We start from the raw sequence: 15,013 nt of genomic DNA on the forward strand, positions 1-15,013 counted from the left end.
TCCATGGGGGCATGTGCTGCATTGGCCACCTCACGCGGATGTTCTTGTGGGTCCCGTTCCGTATGAGCAAGAGTTGGGCCTGCCACTTAGAAACATAGAACCAGAGCGAGTCAGGAGGGGCCTCCCGGGCCATCTAGTCTGACCTCTGGCACCAGCCGGCTCCGCTCACGACGTGCCCACTGCTCCGCTCACGACACGCGCGCTGCTTCTTCCCTGCCGATCTGCAGCGCTGCCGTGGCTGACTTGAGGCGGGGGCGTGGCTTTCCTCTCCCCCGCTGCCTGCCCCCGTGCATGCTGCGGGCCTCAGCAAGGGGGTCGTAGCCAGGAGAGATCCTCCTTGCCCCTCGCTGGTTCTGCCCCGGCTCCAGGCCTCCTTGGCCGAGAGCGGGGAGAGCCTTTGCACGCACAGCGGGACTTGTCATGAGGAGGAGGAAAGAGCCATCCTGAGGCAGCTCCGGGCAGCTGATTTGGCCCAGCCGTTAGCGGTTCCACTGAGGCCGGACTGCCTCCCACCCTGAAGCACAAGAGCCAAACGAGCCTGGGCAGACGGCAGCAGGCGCGGCCCTTGGCACCCCAGAGCAGCCTTTGCCAGGCTGGCGCCTCCAGATGTGCTGGACTGCATCTGCCACACACCTAGAGGACGCCAGGTGAGGGAAGGCCGCTCCGGGCGGCACTGCTCGTTAGCGGCCTGCTGGTTTGCAAGGTGGACAGAGTGTCCTACAGGCACCAAAGCCAGTGTAGCCAAGCAGGGCGTGTGTGATTCAACAGCAACCACAGTGACCCGAACGTCCCAAAAGAAGCTCCTTCTCAAGGAGATCTCTGCATTCGCGACAAACCCTGAACGCACTTTGTCCCAGCCCTCTTTGCCCCCTCTCTGGGTCTGACCCACACATGCAGCAGGAGGAAGCTACAAAACCCGGCAGGAGTCAGTGCCCCACTCCAGGCGGAGAGGCTGTTTTCAAATGCCCCACCCACCGTGGGATTTGGCAAAACAGAAGGCTGCTCGCAAGTGTAAAGCGAGGAAATGGGTCCCTCTCCATCCCCCCCGCAGATAAGTTAGAGAGCGGGTGCAGCTTCAGCTGAGCCTGTTCTCTGACACGCCAGTTTCCCGCTTGTAGCAGGTGCTGAGCCAGGGCCTGGTTTTCCCAGTGCAGGGGAGTGGCAGCCCGAAGAGGCAGAACCCCTTCCCCTTTCTGCTGCATTGTAGAGTGGGTCTCAGCATGGGCAGAATGGTTCACAGCACCCCCATTGGAAATGGCCCATACGGCCTGCAGCACCGCTTTCCATATTTATCTAGTTTTCTGTCCCGCATCCCTCATGTTGCCTTTCGCTTGGGAAAACATCAAAACTGAAGACGGCCCAGTTGGTCATGGCCGTCAGGGGAGCATGGGAGAACTCAGAGCTACCCTTGCTCGACTTTTTTCCCTTCTTCAGGTGGTGCAGAACATTAACATGTCCCTGAAAGCAGAAGTGCAGAAGTTGCAGGCGCTGATGAGCGAGCAGGTAAATGACTTGCCCAGGTCAGGTGCCGTGCCCAGCCGTTCCCGTAGCCACACCGGATATTGCTGGCTCCTGTCTGGTGAGAGGGCCTTTTGCAAGCGCAAGCGAATCTGGGCTGTGTGCCTCCGGTGAAGATTGCCAGCAGTTCTTGAAGTCCTGCCACGTGCTCAGCGGGAGTGCAGCGTTGAAAGGGTTTGGTGCTTGTCTGCTATTCTTTGCACAGAAGTTACTTTGGAAAAAGAGCTGTGTGGCTCCAGGCTTTGCTTCATCCTGGAAGCCCCTTTTTCTCTAACTGCAGAAGAGTGAGGTGGGCTTGGGTGAAGACAGTAGCTGGTGATACAGAGGTACTTGGTATTTACTGCTTGTAACCTGCCCAGAGAGCTTCAGCAGTGGGGAGGTAGAGAAACCAAATAAACAAACGTGAGGGTGCTCTCTTCCTGCGCTGAGCAGGGGGTTGGACGCTCTGGCCCCTTCCAGGTCTACTCTTCTGTGATTCATAGAGACAAAGTGAGTCAGAAGGGGCCTCCTGGACCATCTAGTCTGACTGTTGGCTCTGCTCATGTAATCCCCGACATGGGGTTCTCCATCTTTCCTTGAACACCCTCTCTGCTGGGGCCTCCATCACCTCCCTTGGAAGCCCATTCCATATCCTAGGGGTTCGAACCACCAGGAAGTACTTTCTGACATTCAGCCTGAAGCCTGGTTCCTGGAGCTTTGCTGGAAAGAACAGCTCACGGCCCTCCTCCACATGACATCCCCTCCCCGTTCTTTGATTCTTCCTTAGTAAATCATGTCTCACAGCAGAGCTCAAATTTTGCTCTACTCTTTTAGTCCAGGCCCTCATTTAAACATCCCTTGAGTGCAGCCTTAGTTCGTACTTCCCAGGTTCTGCATGCAGTTCATCTAACCCTCTTCTGAAACATGCCACTTCGGATGGCGTGGGGAACTCTTAATTGAAGCATGTAAAGCGATTCCCCCAGCCAGGTCCCCTGCAGATTTACTGGACTCTTAAGTCCCATCATCCCTAGCCAGCATGGCGTCGCATCAGGGGAAGCACCATGCACTGGGGAAGGCTGCTTTAGATAAAGGTTGCAGTGCACGGACTTGGCTTCAGCTGGGTAAGGAATGGGAAAGTGGAGCAGGCTGCTTGACACCTCCTCTGCTCTGACGTGGAGTACATTGTCTTCGAGCCCCTCACTGTTTCCCACCCTAAGAGGCAAGCAGCGTTTAGAGCATCTTCGTGCCTTTGGCTGTCCTTGTGGTCCCTGCAGGAAAAGTTCAGCACTGAAGTGGCAAGGGCACACCAGCCTTCCCCAACCTGGTGCCACCCTCTTATGTTGGACTACAAGTTCCATCATTGCTCCAGCCGGCAATGGCCACTCTGGAAGACTCCAGAGCAGGGAAGATGCCTAAAGGACGCGCGTCGGTGGTTCATACGCCTCACAGAGTTGCTGGCAACCTCAGTGTAACTGCAGCAACTGCAGCTGCTTCCAAAAAAGTGGCACCACTTAAGGCACTGAGGAATTAAGTGCTTATGGGTGACCCCTTTCACTGCAGGCAGATGCTCCACTGTAGGTCACTTTTCTCTGAATGCGCCTCTGCCTTAAGGGGAAAATCCTCCTTTTTCCAAGTCCTTTAAATGGCATTAAGGTAATGGAATTGCTGCCCCACCAACCCCAGGCTGGCTTTGTGCCAGTTGGCATAGAGGGCACCCCCCCGCCCTCTTTCCTGCAACTGGCTCTCGTGGCACATGCTCTCAGAGCCTTCACTGAGTCAGGTGCATCATTACCCAGGCAGGGCAAGGCAGCCCCGAGCATTTCCACTTTCTGGGCCATCGCCTAAAATAAAAAGTTTTCCTTTCTAGATCTGACCTCTCTGAAAGAGCGGCCACAGTCTTTTGATCAAAGGCTGAGCACATGGACTTCCCTTTTGCAGAGGCAGGCTCTCTGCGCGTCGCCCCTCGGCTTGTTGAAGAGGGGGGTGGGGGCGAGGCTCAATTTCATGGGTTTGCAATGTGGGATGTGGTTGTTTTTTCCTGAATCTTGCCTTGATGTGATATATTAAATAGTGCTAATCCTCTTTACGTCTAGGCTGCAGCTGCACATGAACTAGAGCGGATGCAGAAAAGGTAAAGAAAGACAGAATGGCATTTGAGGAATTGTTCTTGTGTTGTATGTGTGTGTGTGGGGGGTGTCTGCTACAAGGGCTTGTGTGAGGAAGGGGAAAACACTCACCCCCTTTTCTGTTCGCCTCCTTCTTCAGCACTCATGTCAAAGAGGACAAAATCAGAGCTTTGGAGGAGGAGCTGCAGGGACAACACGCCAACGCTTCAAATGCAAAGGAGGAACTTCAGGTACTGCAAGGGACAGATTGAAACCCCCTGGAAGTGGGATGGGGGCAGGATCGTCGTGCGATGCTCTGTCCGGTCCCAAATCACCCTGGAGAATTTATTTATTTATTTATTTATTTAGAAAATTTCTATGCCGCCCCATTCGCCGAAGCCTTGGGGCGGCTCACAAAGATATCAATTAAAATATAATACAGTAAAATATAAAACAAGTTAACAATATAAAATAAAATAAGTCGCATGGACTGTGTGGTGGGCAGCAGGTTGGGGAGGAAGAATGCTGCTGATGAGCAGTAGTAAGGTAGGCGACGTATCAGGCGAAAATCCTGTCTGGGTGTGCAGTGAGAGCGTTGCTGGGGCAGAAGAGCATCTGTGCCGAGATCGCGCGGTGTAGAAATGCCATAAATAATAACCCCCCCTCCACTTTGTGCAGATAACCAGGGGTATGCAGCCAGTTTTTATTTTAAAATAACTTGAGAAAGTTCAGGAGACTTCGGGCCAAACCACATGATAGAGTCGTATTTTTGTAAGTGCGGAAACTAGTAGCTTACATAAAGAAACAGCAAGAGCGATGTCTGAGCATGGAATGGCAGGTTGACCTGTGTGGTCTGGTGATTTCATTCCAGATCCTAAAGGAGCTGAACCAGACTTTGCAGTTGGAGATTCAGAAGCTGCAGGCTGCCTTATCCGAGCAGGTACAACGGATCTTTGCTGCTTGTTCCTTTGTTTCTTACATTTATATCCTGCCTTTTTTTCATTCCAAGGAACTGAAGGTGGCTTACATTTTTCCCTCCTCCTCTTGCTCACAACAACGACATCCCTGTGAGGTCGTTTGGGCTGAGCATCAGGGACTGTGCCACAGTCACGCAGTGAGTCCTGGTGGAGTGGAGACTAGGACCCAGATCGCCTGAGTCCCAGACTTGCCCCCTTAACCACTACACCGCACTCTCACTCTTGTTCAACGAGTGTACGTGTAGGTGTACCTGACAACAGGGAATGAGAGCAACCAGCTGGACCTTGAAAGGATTCTCAGCCTGTAAGTTCTGTTTGCTGCTAAGACTGCACTACGAACAGTGCACTGAGAGAGAGTGTGGTCTAGTGGTAAGGTGTGCTGGGCTGGGGAACTGGGAGATTTAGGTTCTAGTCCCTACTCCACCCTGGAGCCCACTGGGTGTCTTTGGGCCAGTCACCGACGCTCAGCCCAACCCACCTCACAGGATGGTTGTGAGGAAGAGGAGAATTATGTAAGCCGCCTTGAGTTCCTTGGAAGGAAGAAAGGCAGGCTATACATTAAATACATAAATACATTTCCAGGCGAGGCATTCTTTATCCAGGCCTCTGGCCTGCAGGCATGCACAGCTCCACCCTGAGAGATGGGGTGCTTCCAGACGAGACTTCTCACACAATTGCCCTGCCTTCTTTACATCATTTTTCAGGGGGTCCAGCCACTGTTATTTCCTCCCATGATTTCCCACCACTTTTTTTTCTTCTTTCCATAAGAAAATCTGAAGGATTAAAGGGTGGAATAGCTGCATAGCTGCCCTTTGAATCAGCAGTGCTAGGAGTGCCTCCAAGGACCACTGGCATGTAGAAGTCCAAAATCATGTGTAAAGAACTAGAATTCTGCAGCTGTCTTCACTAATGCACTCTACCTGATGAGTTAAGATTGCTCAGGTCCCCCGAGTTACAGGGTACTGGAAGGGACCTTCTCAAAGTGGCACTTGAAAAAGCAAAACAAGAATTTCTCACCACAATTTTCTTTTGTGGGAGAGGAAAGGGTTCAGGTGCTTGAACAGCTGGTGGTTCATTTTCAGTGATATATAAAAGCTTATGCTTGCGCTTGCCATCTGCCTTTGCAACCAGGATCAGTTTTGCTGCATGAAATTTAGAATAGTCTGGTAACTCTGCAGAATTTTGAGAATTCCACTCCTTAGCACGAAACAGGCTTGTGGTCCTCCCAGATAGAAAGTGCACAACTGGACGAGTTCCATTGATCAACACTTCTTGTTGCTTTAACATGGCAGAGTGTTGTCTTTTTACCCTCCCTATAAAACTAGGGTAGGAAGGTGGTCAAATAGTCTCCAATGAAATCTGGAATCACAAGTGCCAGTTTTTGGAGAAAAGCCAGGATGCAAATCCAAGTGTCACAAAAACAAGTGCGTTCAAAGAGTTTCGCATGTGCAGGTGGTGTGAGGAACTGCTTCCTCAACACAGTGGTGAAAACTAGCCGCTGCTTGTGTTCAGGATAGAGCTTTGCTGGGAGAGCTGCAGAGCATAGCAGGACTGGCTAACAGTCCCTTGCCCGGCGAGCCCAGCCTTACCTTTGCCTCACTCGTGGGAAAAGTCTGTGGTTCATGCTGGATGCCTGAGAACAGAGACAGCCCTCTTGGGCTGCAGACTTCCTGCACAGTCCAGATGGCAGCAGGGTATTAGCCCCACTAAGCTTGTGCTCCCTGACCCAGAAACAGTTGTTTTGGGGGCCGTGAGGGGCTAGAAATGCAGCCTCCATCTTGCATCATGGTGGCCTCGCAGGAGCAGCTGTTGCTTTTGCTCCTTCTGCTGCCCCGGCTTCTTCTCTAGCCACCTAAGTTAACAGTCTACTGTATGTACAGGGTTGAGGATGTTGGACAAACCCACAACAGGTTCCAATGAGGTTGGATTTCTGTGAATCCAGTCTGTGCATTCTGCAACAGGCCAGCTTTGCACAAACTGTGTAGCTACCATGGACTCACAAAATTTTTAGAAAGGGTCCAGAGGAGGGCAGCAAAAATGATCCAGGGTTTGGAAACACTGTCCTATGAGGAGAGACTGAGAGGACTGGGCATGTTTAGCCTTGAGAAGAGAAGACTGAGGGGGGGGGGGACATGATAGCCTTTATAAGCACCTCAAAGGCTGTCACAAAGAGGAAGGTCAAGATCTCTTGTGGATACTAGAATCTAGGATACAGAATAATCATCTCACGTTCCGACAGCCCAGATTCAGGCTGGACATCAGGAAAAGTTTCCTCACTGTCAGAGCAATACGACAGTGGTACCAGCTGCCTGGAGAGGTGGGGGGTGCTCCCACGCTGGAGACAGTCAAGGTGAAACTGGACAGCCATCTGAATGGGATGTTTAACTTGGTGTCCTGCAAAAGCAGGGGGTCAGACTTGATGGCCTTCATAGCCCCTTCCAACTCTACTGTTCTATGATTTTATGAATTCTGCCAGGTGCTGCTGAAAATGCACAATTCCCCTGTAGACTAAAGTTTAAGGATGCATTATTTGGAGGGAGATTGGTGCATTTTTGGAAGTACGAATCTGTGCATATGCATGCAAGCATTTCTGCCCATTTCATCCTGTCAGTGAGCAGAGGATGGGGCAAAGACACCTGACAGTCATTGAAATGCAGACAAAAGGAATTTAACGGAGTCTGTATGTATCTGTCTCTCTAACTCATAGAATCATAGATGCATTTGCCATATTGAGAACTTTGTCTTCAAGGTGCTGCATAGCATGTTGCTGAGGTTTTTCTTGCTGTAGACAGACAGGTCTCATCCTGTGCAGAAACTGCAACTCTGAAGTTGCGCCAGAGGCAAAGGTCGTGCTTGGGGGTGTAAGGAGCAGTGCTGTTGTGCAGCCAACCAATTCCTTCAGGGCAGGGGTGCTGAAGTTCAGGCCCTTGGGCCTATCTATCCCGACGGGGGTTCAGACCAGTTCTCTGGGGCTCGTCAGAGGCCTATGTCCCTTTCTCCCAGCCGCCGATCCTTTGGTGGTTTCTTGGACTCTGTGCAGGTTTTTTCCTTCCTTTTGGAAAGGTTGAAATGCCTCATTTAGGACTTTGTTACTGTCAGTAAGAGCTTATAGCGAAAGTAAACTGGTACTGGGGGGGTGTATTTTGGGCCCCGCCCCTTAAATCTTCTCCCTTTGCTTTTGGCTTCACCCATCACTGGAATTTAGCCCTTGGGGGTATCTCCAAAATCGGACTTCGTCTTGGGCCAGAAGACGCTCTCCATTTCTGATCTAGGCCGTATCACAGAACCTGTCAGTTGCAGATGGGGGCATTCCCAGCCCCGCTCTTCAGGGGGCTTTAGTGGAAGCGAGAAGGATGGCCTCTCGCACCCCCCGTGAAACGGAAGAGCAGGGCGGTGTTGGTTTGGCCGTGTTAAAGTTCACCGCAGTGGCAGAAGAGGAGTGCTGCAGTTTTCGACGGGATTACTAAGGCTCCAGAGGTTGCTGGGCTGCAGATGGTTGGGAGGGTGGCAGGTCTTGGGCACTGGAACGGCACACTGGCACAGGGGTTGTCGCCATCGCCCCCATCGATGCTCGAAGGGGGATGCCACTTGGATTTTCGGCTTCAGACAATAAAACCCCTGGTGCTGATGCAGATGAGCAACGCAAGTGCAAGCAGCTGGCCCCTGAACAGTGGTGACCATTGTCTGAAGTTACAAACCATCTCTCTCTCCTCCCCCCTCCCTCTCCCCCCCACCCCCTGCCTTTTAGGCTAATAAGGAATTATTGGAGCAGTTGGAAAGAAGGTAAGTGGATGGCCTGTCAGTCCAAGTTTTTTCCTGTCACTCCGCGTGATGGTGATGGTGGTGGTGGTGATTGGGGCGGGGGGGGGGCGTGAGGGGCGCAGCCAGAGCATGTGGTTGCCATGGAGAAGGTGCCAGATCGCCTCTCCTGCATCTCCAAGGGAAGCAGGGGCGTTGGACGTCAGGGTGTGGGCCTTGCAAAGCCGGCCCACCTGGAGTCCCAGTCCAGCCGTCCTGGCTCTCCTGCTGCCAGGCCAAGTGCTGGTTTCCCAGCCCATTTTCAATGTCTTCCCCCCACCGTGAAAGGGTGAAATGCCTCTCCCAGGGCTTTGTTCCTTGCAGGAGAGAGCTTTAAGCCGGAGCAGTCAGTCTGTTGGCCCCACCCCTTTTGCCCTTGGCCCCTCCCTCACTGGAATGTGCCCCCCCCCCCCCGGGATCTTCCCCAAAATGGCATTTGTTCCCTGGGCTGAAAGAGGTTCTGCACTCCTCCGTTGAATGATCTGCGGATGCTGGGCTAGGCAAGCCTCCATTGCCCTCAGTCCCAATGTGGGCATCCAACCTTGGGCCAGACAAAGGCACGGTCTGGCTTTGTTTAAAGCAACATCAGCCAGTGTGGTGTGGTGGTGAAGAGCATGGGCCTGGGACTCAGGTGATCCGGGTTCTAGTCCCCACTCAGCCACGGAGCCAACTGGGTGACTTTGGGCCAGTCACAGACTCTCAGCCCAGCCTACCTCACAGGGTTGTTGTGGGAATAAGAGGGAGGAGGAGAATGATGTAAGCTGCCTTGAGCCCTTTGTAGGGAAAAGGCAGGATATAAATCAAAAAACAAACAAACATAGGCTCTGTGCAAGTTTACTCATCAGTACGTACAAGCAAGTTCAGTAAGTGTACATAGGGTTACCATAGCCCTGCCTTACCTTGAGATGAATTTCCTGTCATCATTTCCTCTCTCTCTCAAGTATTACGGAAAAGGACGACAAGATAAAGACGGTGGAAGAACTCCTCGAGGCTGGACTCATAGAAATGGCCAATAAGGAGGAGGAGCTAAAGGTAGAACCTGCATGAGAATCACATGTCCCTTTTGGCCTGGAATTGGATAATACTTCATTGCATCCCACCTGTACCCCCGCCCCCAATTAGTTACAGGTCTTGGTCACAACACCAAAAGCCCCTGTGCTTTTCTTTAGCTCCTCTTCACTGTCTCTGGAAATCAGTGGCTTAATGCCTGTGCCACAATGGGCAGCGAAAGTCTGGGAAAGGGAGAGGAGCCTTCAGGAAGCATCAGGAATGCCGTGCTCTTTAGACCTCAGCCAGGCAGCTCCACCTTTGCCTCATTTGGCCACGTTCAATCAAACTGCGCCTGTTGCAGGCCGGAGTCCAAGATGAGTAAACCAAACGCCTACGGCTGCTTTGCCCTGAGAAGTTGGAATTGTGGGTGAAGGGGCAGCCACCGCCTTCCTTCCTGGGAAGAGTCACTAGCATACAGAATACAAACACAAACTTGCTAGGAAGGGCTCTGTGAATTGTGTAGGCTGCACACAGGTGTGGGTACTGCTCCCTGCTGTTGCTTGGACGGGACACCACAGTTGTAAACATGCAGGAGCCCTTCGTAATCCAGTGCAGTCTTGATGTGTTTCACATTGGAGTATCTGTCCTGCGTGGGAGCTCAGGGAAAGATTGTGAAACATATTTAAACCCATTTTCAAAGCTGTTCTATCGTTCAACAAAGTATTACCCTTGGTAAATCTACTCAAAGATCACCCTTGAATTAGCATCAGTAAGTATCTGTTGCCGCTCTTCAATTGTGAAAATGTGTTCTTCTTAAAGGGACTGAGAACAGAGAACATGTCCTTGAAAAGTGAAGTGGAAAAGCTGCAGAGAGTTCAAACGGAACAGGTATGCCATCAGCTTAGACAATTCCAGTGTCTGAAGAATGGTCTTTTGGATGTCCATTGCTCCTCCTAAACATCTCTAGGAGGATCGAAGCATTAATGATTTAAATTTATAGTCAACCTTCCCTCCAAAAATGGTGCTCAGCTTTAGCTTTCCAGGTTATCCTATTACCGTTGTATTTGGAAACGGTTTCTGTCATGGAGATATGATGAGCAGTGCCACTTTCGCTGGTGTCTCACCCCAACACCATAAATTACCGCTTGCGGAAATGGAGCTGCGGACGCTGCCCTGGCACCGACTCAGCGATCCCATGGTCCATCCAGCACTGCCCACCCTGAGCGGGAGCCAGGGATCTCTGGGCTCGGCGAGGAGCTTTTCCTGCCCTTCCTGGAGACTCCGGGATGGAACAGGGGGCCTTCCGCATTCAGCCTCTCGTGCTGCACGTGAGCAGAGGCGTCTTACTAGGAGGGGCGTGGAGACAATTGCAGCAGCGCCTCATCCCACAGTCAGGAGGAATGGCATGTGAGCAGTTGTCTAGGCCGACAACCGGCTGCAGTCACTTCTGCACCCACTCCTTTGTGTGACTGCCGCACGGTGCCAACATCCCTGCCACTTCATGTGATCTAAACATACAGTTGACAAGCGTGCCAGTCTGTGGACGCTCCTTCCATCAGCAGGGCTAGTGAGAGTTGATGCCTTCCCTGCCAGATTCCTTGCACACCTCTCGCCCCCCCCATCCTTTGGAGCCCACCCTGTCGCCACGGCTCCAGCCAGCTGAGCGAGCCACCAGCCGTGTCACTAAGGGCATTGGCGCTGGCCTGGGCTGCTGTAGCACAAGATGAAGACTCAAGATCAGTGAGCCGGCTTCGTAAATCCTAAAATCGGGCTTGGGCAGCATCCAGGGGCATGTTGCCCCACCCCCACCCTGAATTTCCTGCTGAAAGTCGGGGGCGTGGGGGCCAGAAAAGGGCCAGTTGTGCATTTCAGCAAGGTGCAAAGGGAGCTCGCACCTGGCTTGCCAGACTTCGTACACACCTTGCTTTGAAGCAAGGCAGCCCTTTTTTGCCTCCGCCCAGCAAATTCAGCAGCAGATCGCTGGGCCCACACAAAAGGCCGGGGGAGCACGTGGTCTCTGAAAGGGGCAAAAATACTATCTGCCTCAGCCGTGCCTCATGGTTTCTGTGCATTCAGCAGCTGTGATTATGAGATTTGTCCCTGTGCGATTCTCCTGCCAGAATCTTTTCAGGCCGTTAAAAGACAGGACACTGCAAGCAGAGACAGGGTGTGAGGTGTGCTGGCTGAGGCAGTGTCTGGATAAAAAAGTCACATGAGCTGAGTGAGTGCAAACCTCCAGGGTTACTGGGCACTCTGGTTTATCAGAGGACTTGTACTCGGCTCCAAGCAAGGTTCCTGGTCGGCCCTCTGAGGGGGAGCTGATGCCATCTGCCGGGAAGGGCATCTTTCTGCAGTGCGACAGCGCTCCAGCCTTCCCTGATCTGCTCTCTGTATGCACAGGAGCTCCCAGAGACACAGGACAGGAAAGAGTGGGCTCTCGCCACACAGGAGCTCACTGTGCATCCTTCACACAGCTGTCCACATCTGCCTGCAATACAGTGAGGGCAGCCATATTCCATATTCTCCTTATTTTATTCTTAGAGTTAAATCACACTAAGCATCAAGTGACACATTCATCCGTTGCTGTTCAGTCTGATCTCAAAATAGGATTTTCTCATCAGCAGCGCCACCAAGAATCAGGGCCACATGTGCTAGGTCCAGGGTTTTGTCCAAAACATTTAATAATCTGGGGAGGAGTGGGTTGTGGGGAAGGAAAGGTTGGACCTGCAAGACGTTTATAAGCCATTGTGTCTGTGAGAGGAGAAGAGTTAAGAAAGCAATTTTTTGCGGTGGCTATTGAAGCATCCGCTTAACGTGCCTTCCCCAAGCGGATAAGTTCCATACATGTTGAATGACAAGTCCGATCATGCACACTTGCCAGCATAAGGGATGATGGGGGCTGTAGTCTAACGTACCATGGGGGTGTCAGGTTGATCCGGACTGACTTCAGCCTTTCCATCTGAACGCCTGTGTTCTTTTGCTTCTGTTCCCTGGCCTCAATCCAGGATTCCTTCGCATCCTCGGTGGAAGATTTACAGAAATTGTAAGTAGCACCAGGATTCCTATTATTCTGTTTTAGAGTGCTCTTTGTTTTTATATTTTTGTTATTCTTGACATCTGGGTAGGCTGCTGTTGCATTACAGAAATGCCCAGAATTTGGAATGTGTCGCGTGGGGTGGGATGTTGGAAGCTGCTACATTTGGTGTATTTAAGTGTTAGGGAAAAGCCACTGTTGCAACGTTAAAAAAAAAATTCTCCATGACTGAGAAGGTCTGAAACTTGAACACCCTTTAAAAAAATGAAGGTTTTGTCTAGAGGCCTGTGTTCCCCTTTCCCTGCCTCACAGCCCCCAAATCTTCATTTCCGGCCTTCTCTGGCATCCGGCTTCATTGTTGTATGTGGCCGCCGTAGCATTTTGATCCAAGGTGGCGATCTGCAGGGCAGCTGTTTTTGCGTAACAAAATACTGTCGTTGTGCCCAGAAAACTGGTCTTTTAAAATGACTATGACCAAACCTCCCTCAACCATGGTCAGGTTATTTTATCAATCACCATCTGGCTATTCCATTTTGCAAATGGGTTGTAGGTGTGGATGCTGCTTCCACAACTGAGGCCTTTCACTTCCTTGTTACCATCCAGTGGTCCAAACAATAGGGTTCTCTCCTCTCAGTCAAAAAGGGACAGGCATTTTTGGAAGAGAGTTTTCTTCTTTGTCCAGGAGAAGTCCTCCTTTTAGAAGGTAGGCTGCTGCTTAGTTTTTCACCTGTCATTTGGAGATACCTTTCAAATAGCTTCACCTACTCCTGTGTTCTTCTAGCATTTCATACAATGTACATTTCAGATTATGCTGATACACACAGTATGAAGTGTGATTGCTTACAAGGGGTTCAGGACTATGGGGTTTACTTTCTAGAGTTCCAGTGACTTGGGTGTAAAGAGCTACACAGGCATTGGTTTAGCATCACAAGATCAAGCATTCCCTTTTCCCCATCTTCTCATTGTTCTGTGTGTCAGTGAGGAGATCAAAAGCTTCCATTCTGTTCTAGATGAGCTCCTTATGTTGCTTGAGCTGTAATATTAATCTTAACCATGGTTCACAAAAACAAACCAGTCTTCTAAAAATCCATCTTGCAGTTGCTGTTTTCCCGGTAAGCATAGTTAAGGTTAACCACAGTTTATCTGGGCTCAGTGATATCACAAGTTACACTTTGTCCAAAGAGAAAGTGAACATTTCTGCCCATTCCTCATGGAGAACTAAGGGGAGCTTACAAGCCTGGGCAGAGGCTGGGTCTGTTCTCATCATTCCACTTGACCCCTTAGCATCGTAGGACCCCGGCCAGCTGCCAATACAAAAGGGAGAAAGTGGAGATGCAGAAGAAAGAAATGGTTGTCAAACGGAAAGGTGTATCCCTGTGCAGCATAATACTGTATGGCAGCCTTGCCCAGCCTGGTGGCCAATGGATGTGTTAGGGTGCAATTCCCATCATTCCCAGCCAGCATTGCATTAGGGATGATGGGAACAGCACAAACATGGGAGTTGCTTGCCTGGAGGGCACCTGAGTGGAGGAGGCTGCAGTGCTGTGGGTGGGACATGGCTTGCCATGGGGGCTTTTCCCGAAGCAGAGTGTTCTTTAACAGCATAGCCCCTTGACATATGTCGAGCCTGGGAAATTTTGCAGTTGCTACCCAGCCGCTTCTCATGTGAGTCAGCGCACCCATTCTTAGGCAGAACGAGGATCGCTAGAGGTGAGATGCCCTGTGGGTTGCTTCAGGCATTGAGTAGTCTTCCTTGCCTCTCTGAACCACCTCCCAGCTAAGCTCCAGAAACCCTCCTTCCACGCCGCCCTGTGCAGCTCCCTCCTCCGATCTGACGCCTGTGCATTAAAGACCATGTCTGTGCCAGCGCTGTCTCCTTAGTACTTGCTCTGTTGCTTTCCTCCCTAAAGGATCAGCGAAAAGGATGGAAAAATCAAGTCTGTGGAAGAGCTGCTCCAGGCTGAAGTCCTTAAAGTTGCTACCAAGGAAAAAGCTGTCATGGTATGTGATGGATCTGCCACACTGCCCCTTTCGCCCCTTTCCCTTTCTCTCTCCCTGCCATCAACTTGCATGAGTTTGCCCTTCACATTGCATTTTTAGTAGTAATCAATTGTTTTGCGTCTGATCTTTCCATTTTCTGTGACGTTTTGTCTCCATTGTCCAATCTTGTCTTGTTTTGTCATTGAAAAGGCTTTGACACAGGAAATAGAGGCTCTGAAAGAAGAAGTAGGAAAGGCCCACCTTGAGAAGGACGCACAGGTAAAGTGGCTCTGAGCCAGCCGCTGGCAGGAGTCTGGCCACGAGCCCTTCCTTTTGCAGCGTTTCTCCCAGCAGCCTGCTGCTTCTCCCACATCCGCCTGGGGACCCTTGGTGGGAGAGGCACAGGTTTTTCCGCGCATTGAGGCTGAGCCAGGCACTAAATAATAATGAATGTTGTAAGCCAGCAGATCTGCTCGATCAATTGAAAGCACGTTCCTTGAGTGAAAAGGGTGCCCTGAACGAATGGATCAGCAGACTTTAAATTCCTTTAAACTTTAAAGTTTAAATCGTGTGTAGTACATGCAGGAATTGTGGGGGGCGACGTCTGCCTTTGGGGAGGCATGCCTGCGTGT

General features: G+C 51.2%; 1 protein-coding gene across 9 annotated transcripts in view; it reads left to right on the forward strand.

Moving 5' to 3' along the window:
- Nucleotides 1-15,013, forward strand: part of KTN1 (kinectin 1) — a 109,044-nt gene that overhangs the window by 59,327 nt on the left and 34,704 nt on the right. For all 9 annotated transcript variants that reach the window (XM_044437261.1, XM_044437267.1, XM_044437268.1 and 6 more), the window contains 10 exons: nucleotides 1,435-1,503; nucleotides 3,591-3,628; nucleotides 3,763-3,853; nucleotides 4,474-4,542; nucleotides 8,328-8,362; nucleotides 9,319-9,409; nucleotides 10,187-10,255; nucleotides 12,373-12,410; nucleotides 14,312-14,402; nucleotides 14,592-14,660. In XM_044437261.1, the coding sequence (XP_044293196.1) occupies nucleotides 1,435-1,503; nucleotides 3,591-3,628; nucleotides 3,763-3,853; nucleotides 4,474-4,542; nucleotides 8,328-8,362; nucleotides 9,319-9,409; nucleotides 10,187-10,255; nucleotides 12,373-12,410; nucleotides 14,312-14,402; nucleotides 14,592-14,660 (660 nt within the window). The remainder of the gene's footprint in view (nucleotides 1-1,434; nucleotides 1,504-3,590; nucleotides 3,629-3,762; nucleotides 3,854-4,473; nucleotides 4,543-8,327; nucleotides 8,363-9,318; nucleotides 9,410-10,186; nucleotides 10,256-12,372; nucleotides 12,411-14,311; nucleotides 14,403-14,591; nucleotides 14,661-15,013) is intronic.

The sequence above is a fragment of the Varanus komodoensis genome, unplaced genomic scaffold (assembly GCF_004798865.1).
Source record: "Varanus komodoensis strain SLA01 unplaced genomic scaffold, ASM479886v1 scaffold3, whole genome shotgun sequence".
NCBI lineage: Eukaryota > Metazoa > Chordata > Lepidosauria > Squamata > Varanidae > Varanus > Varanus komodoensis.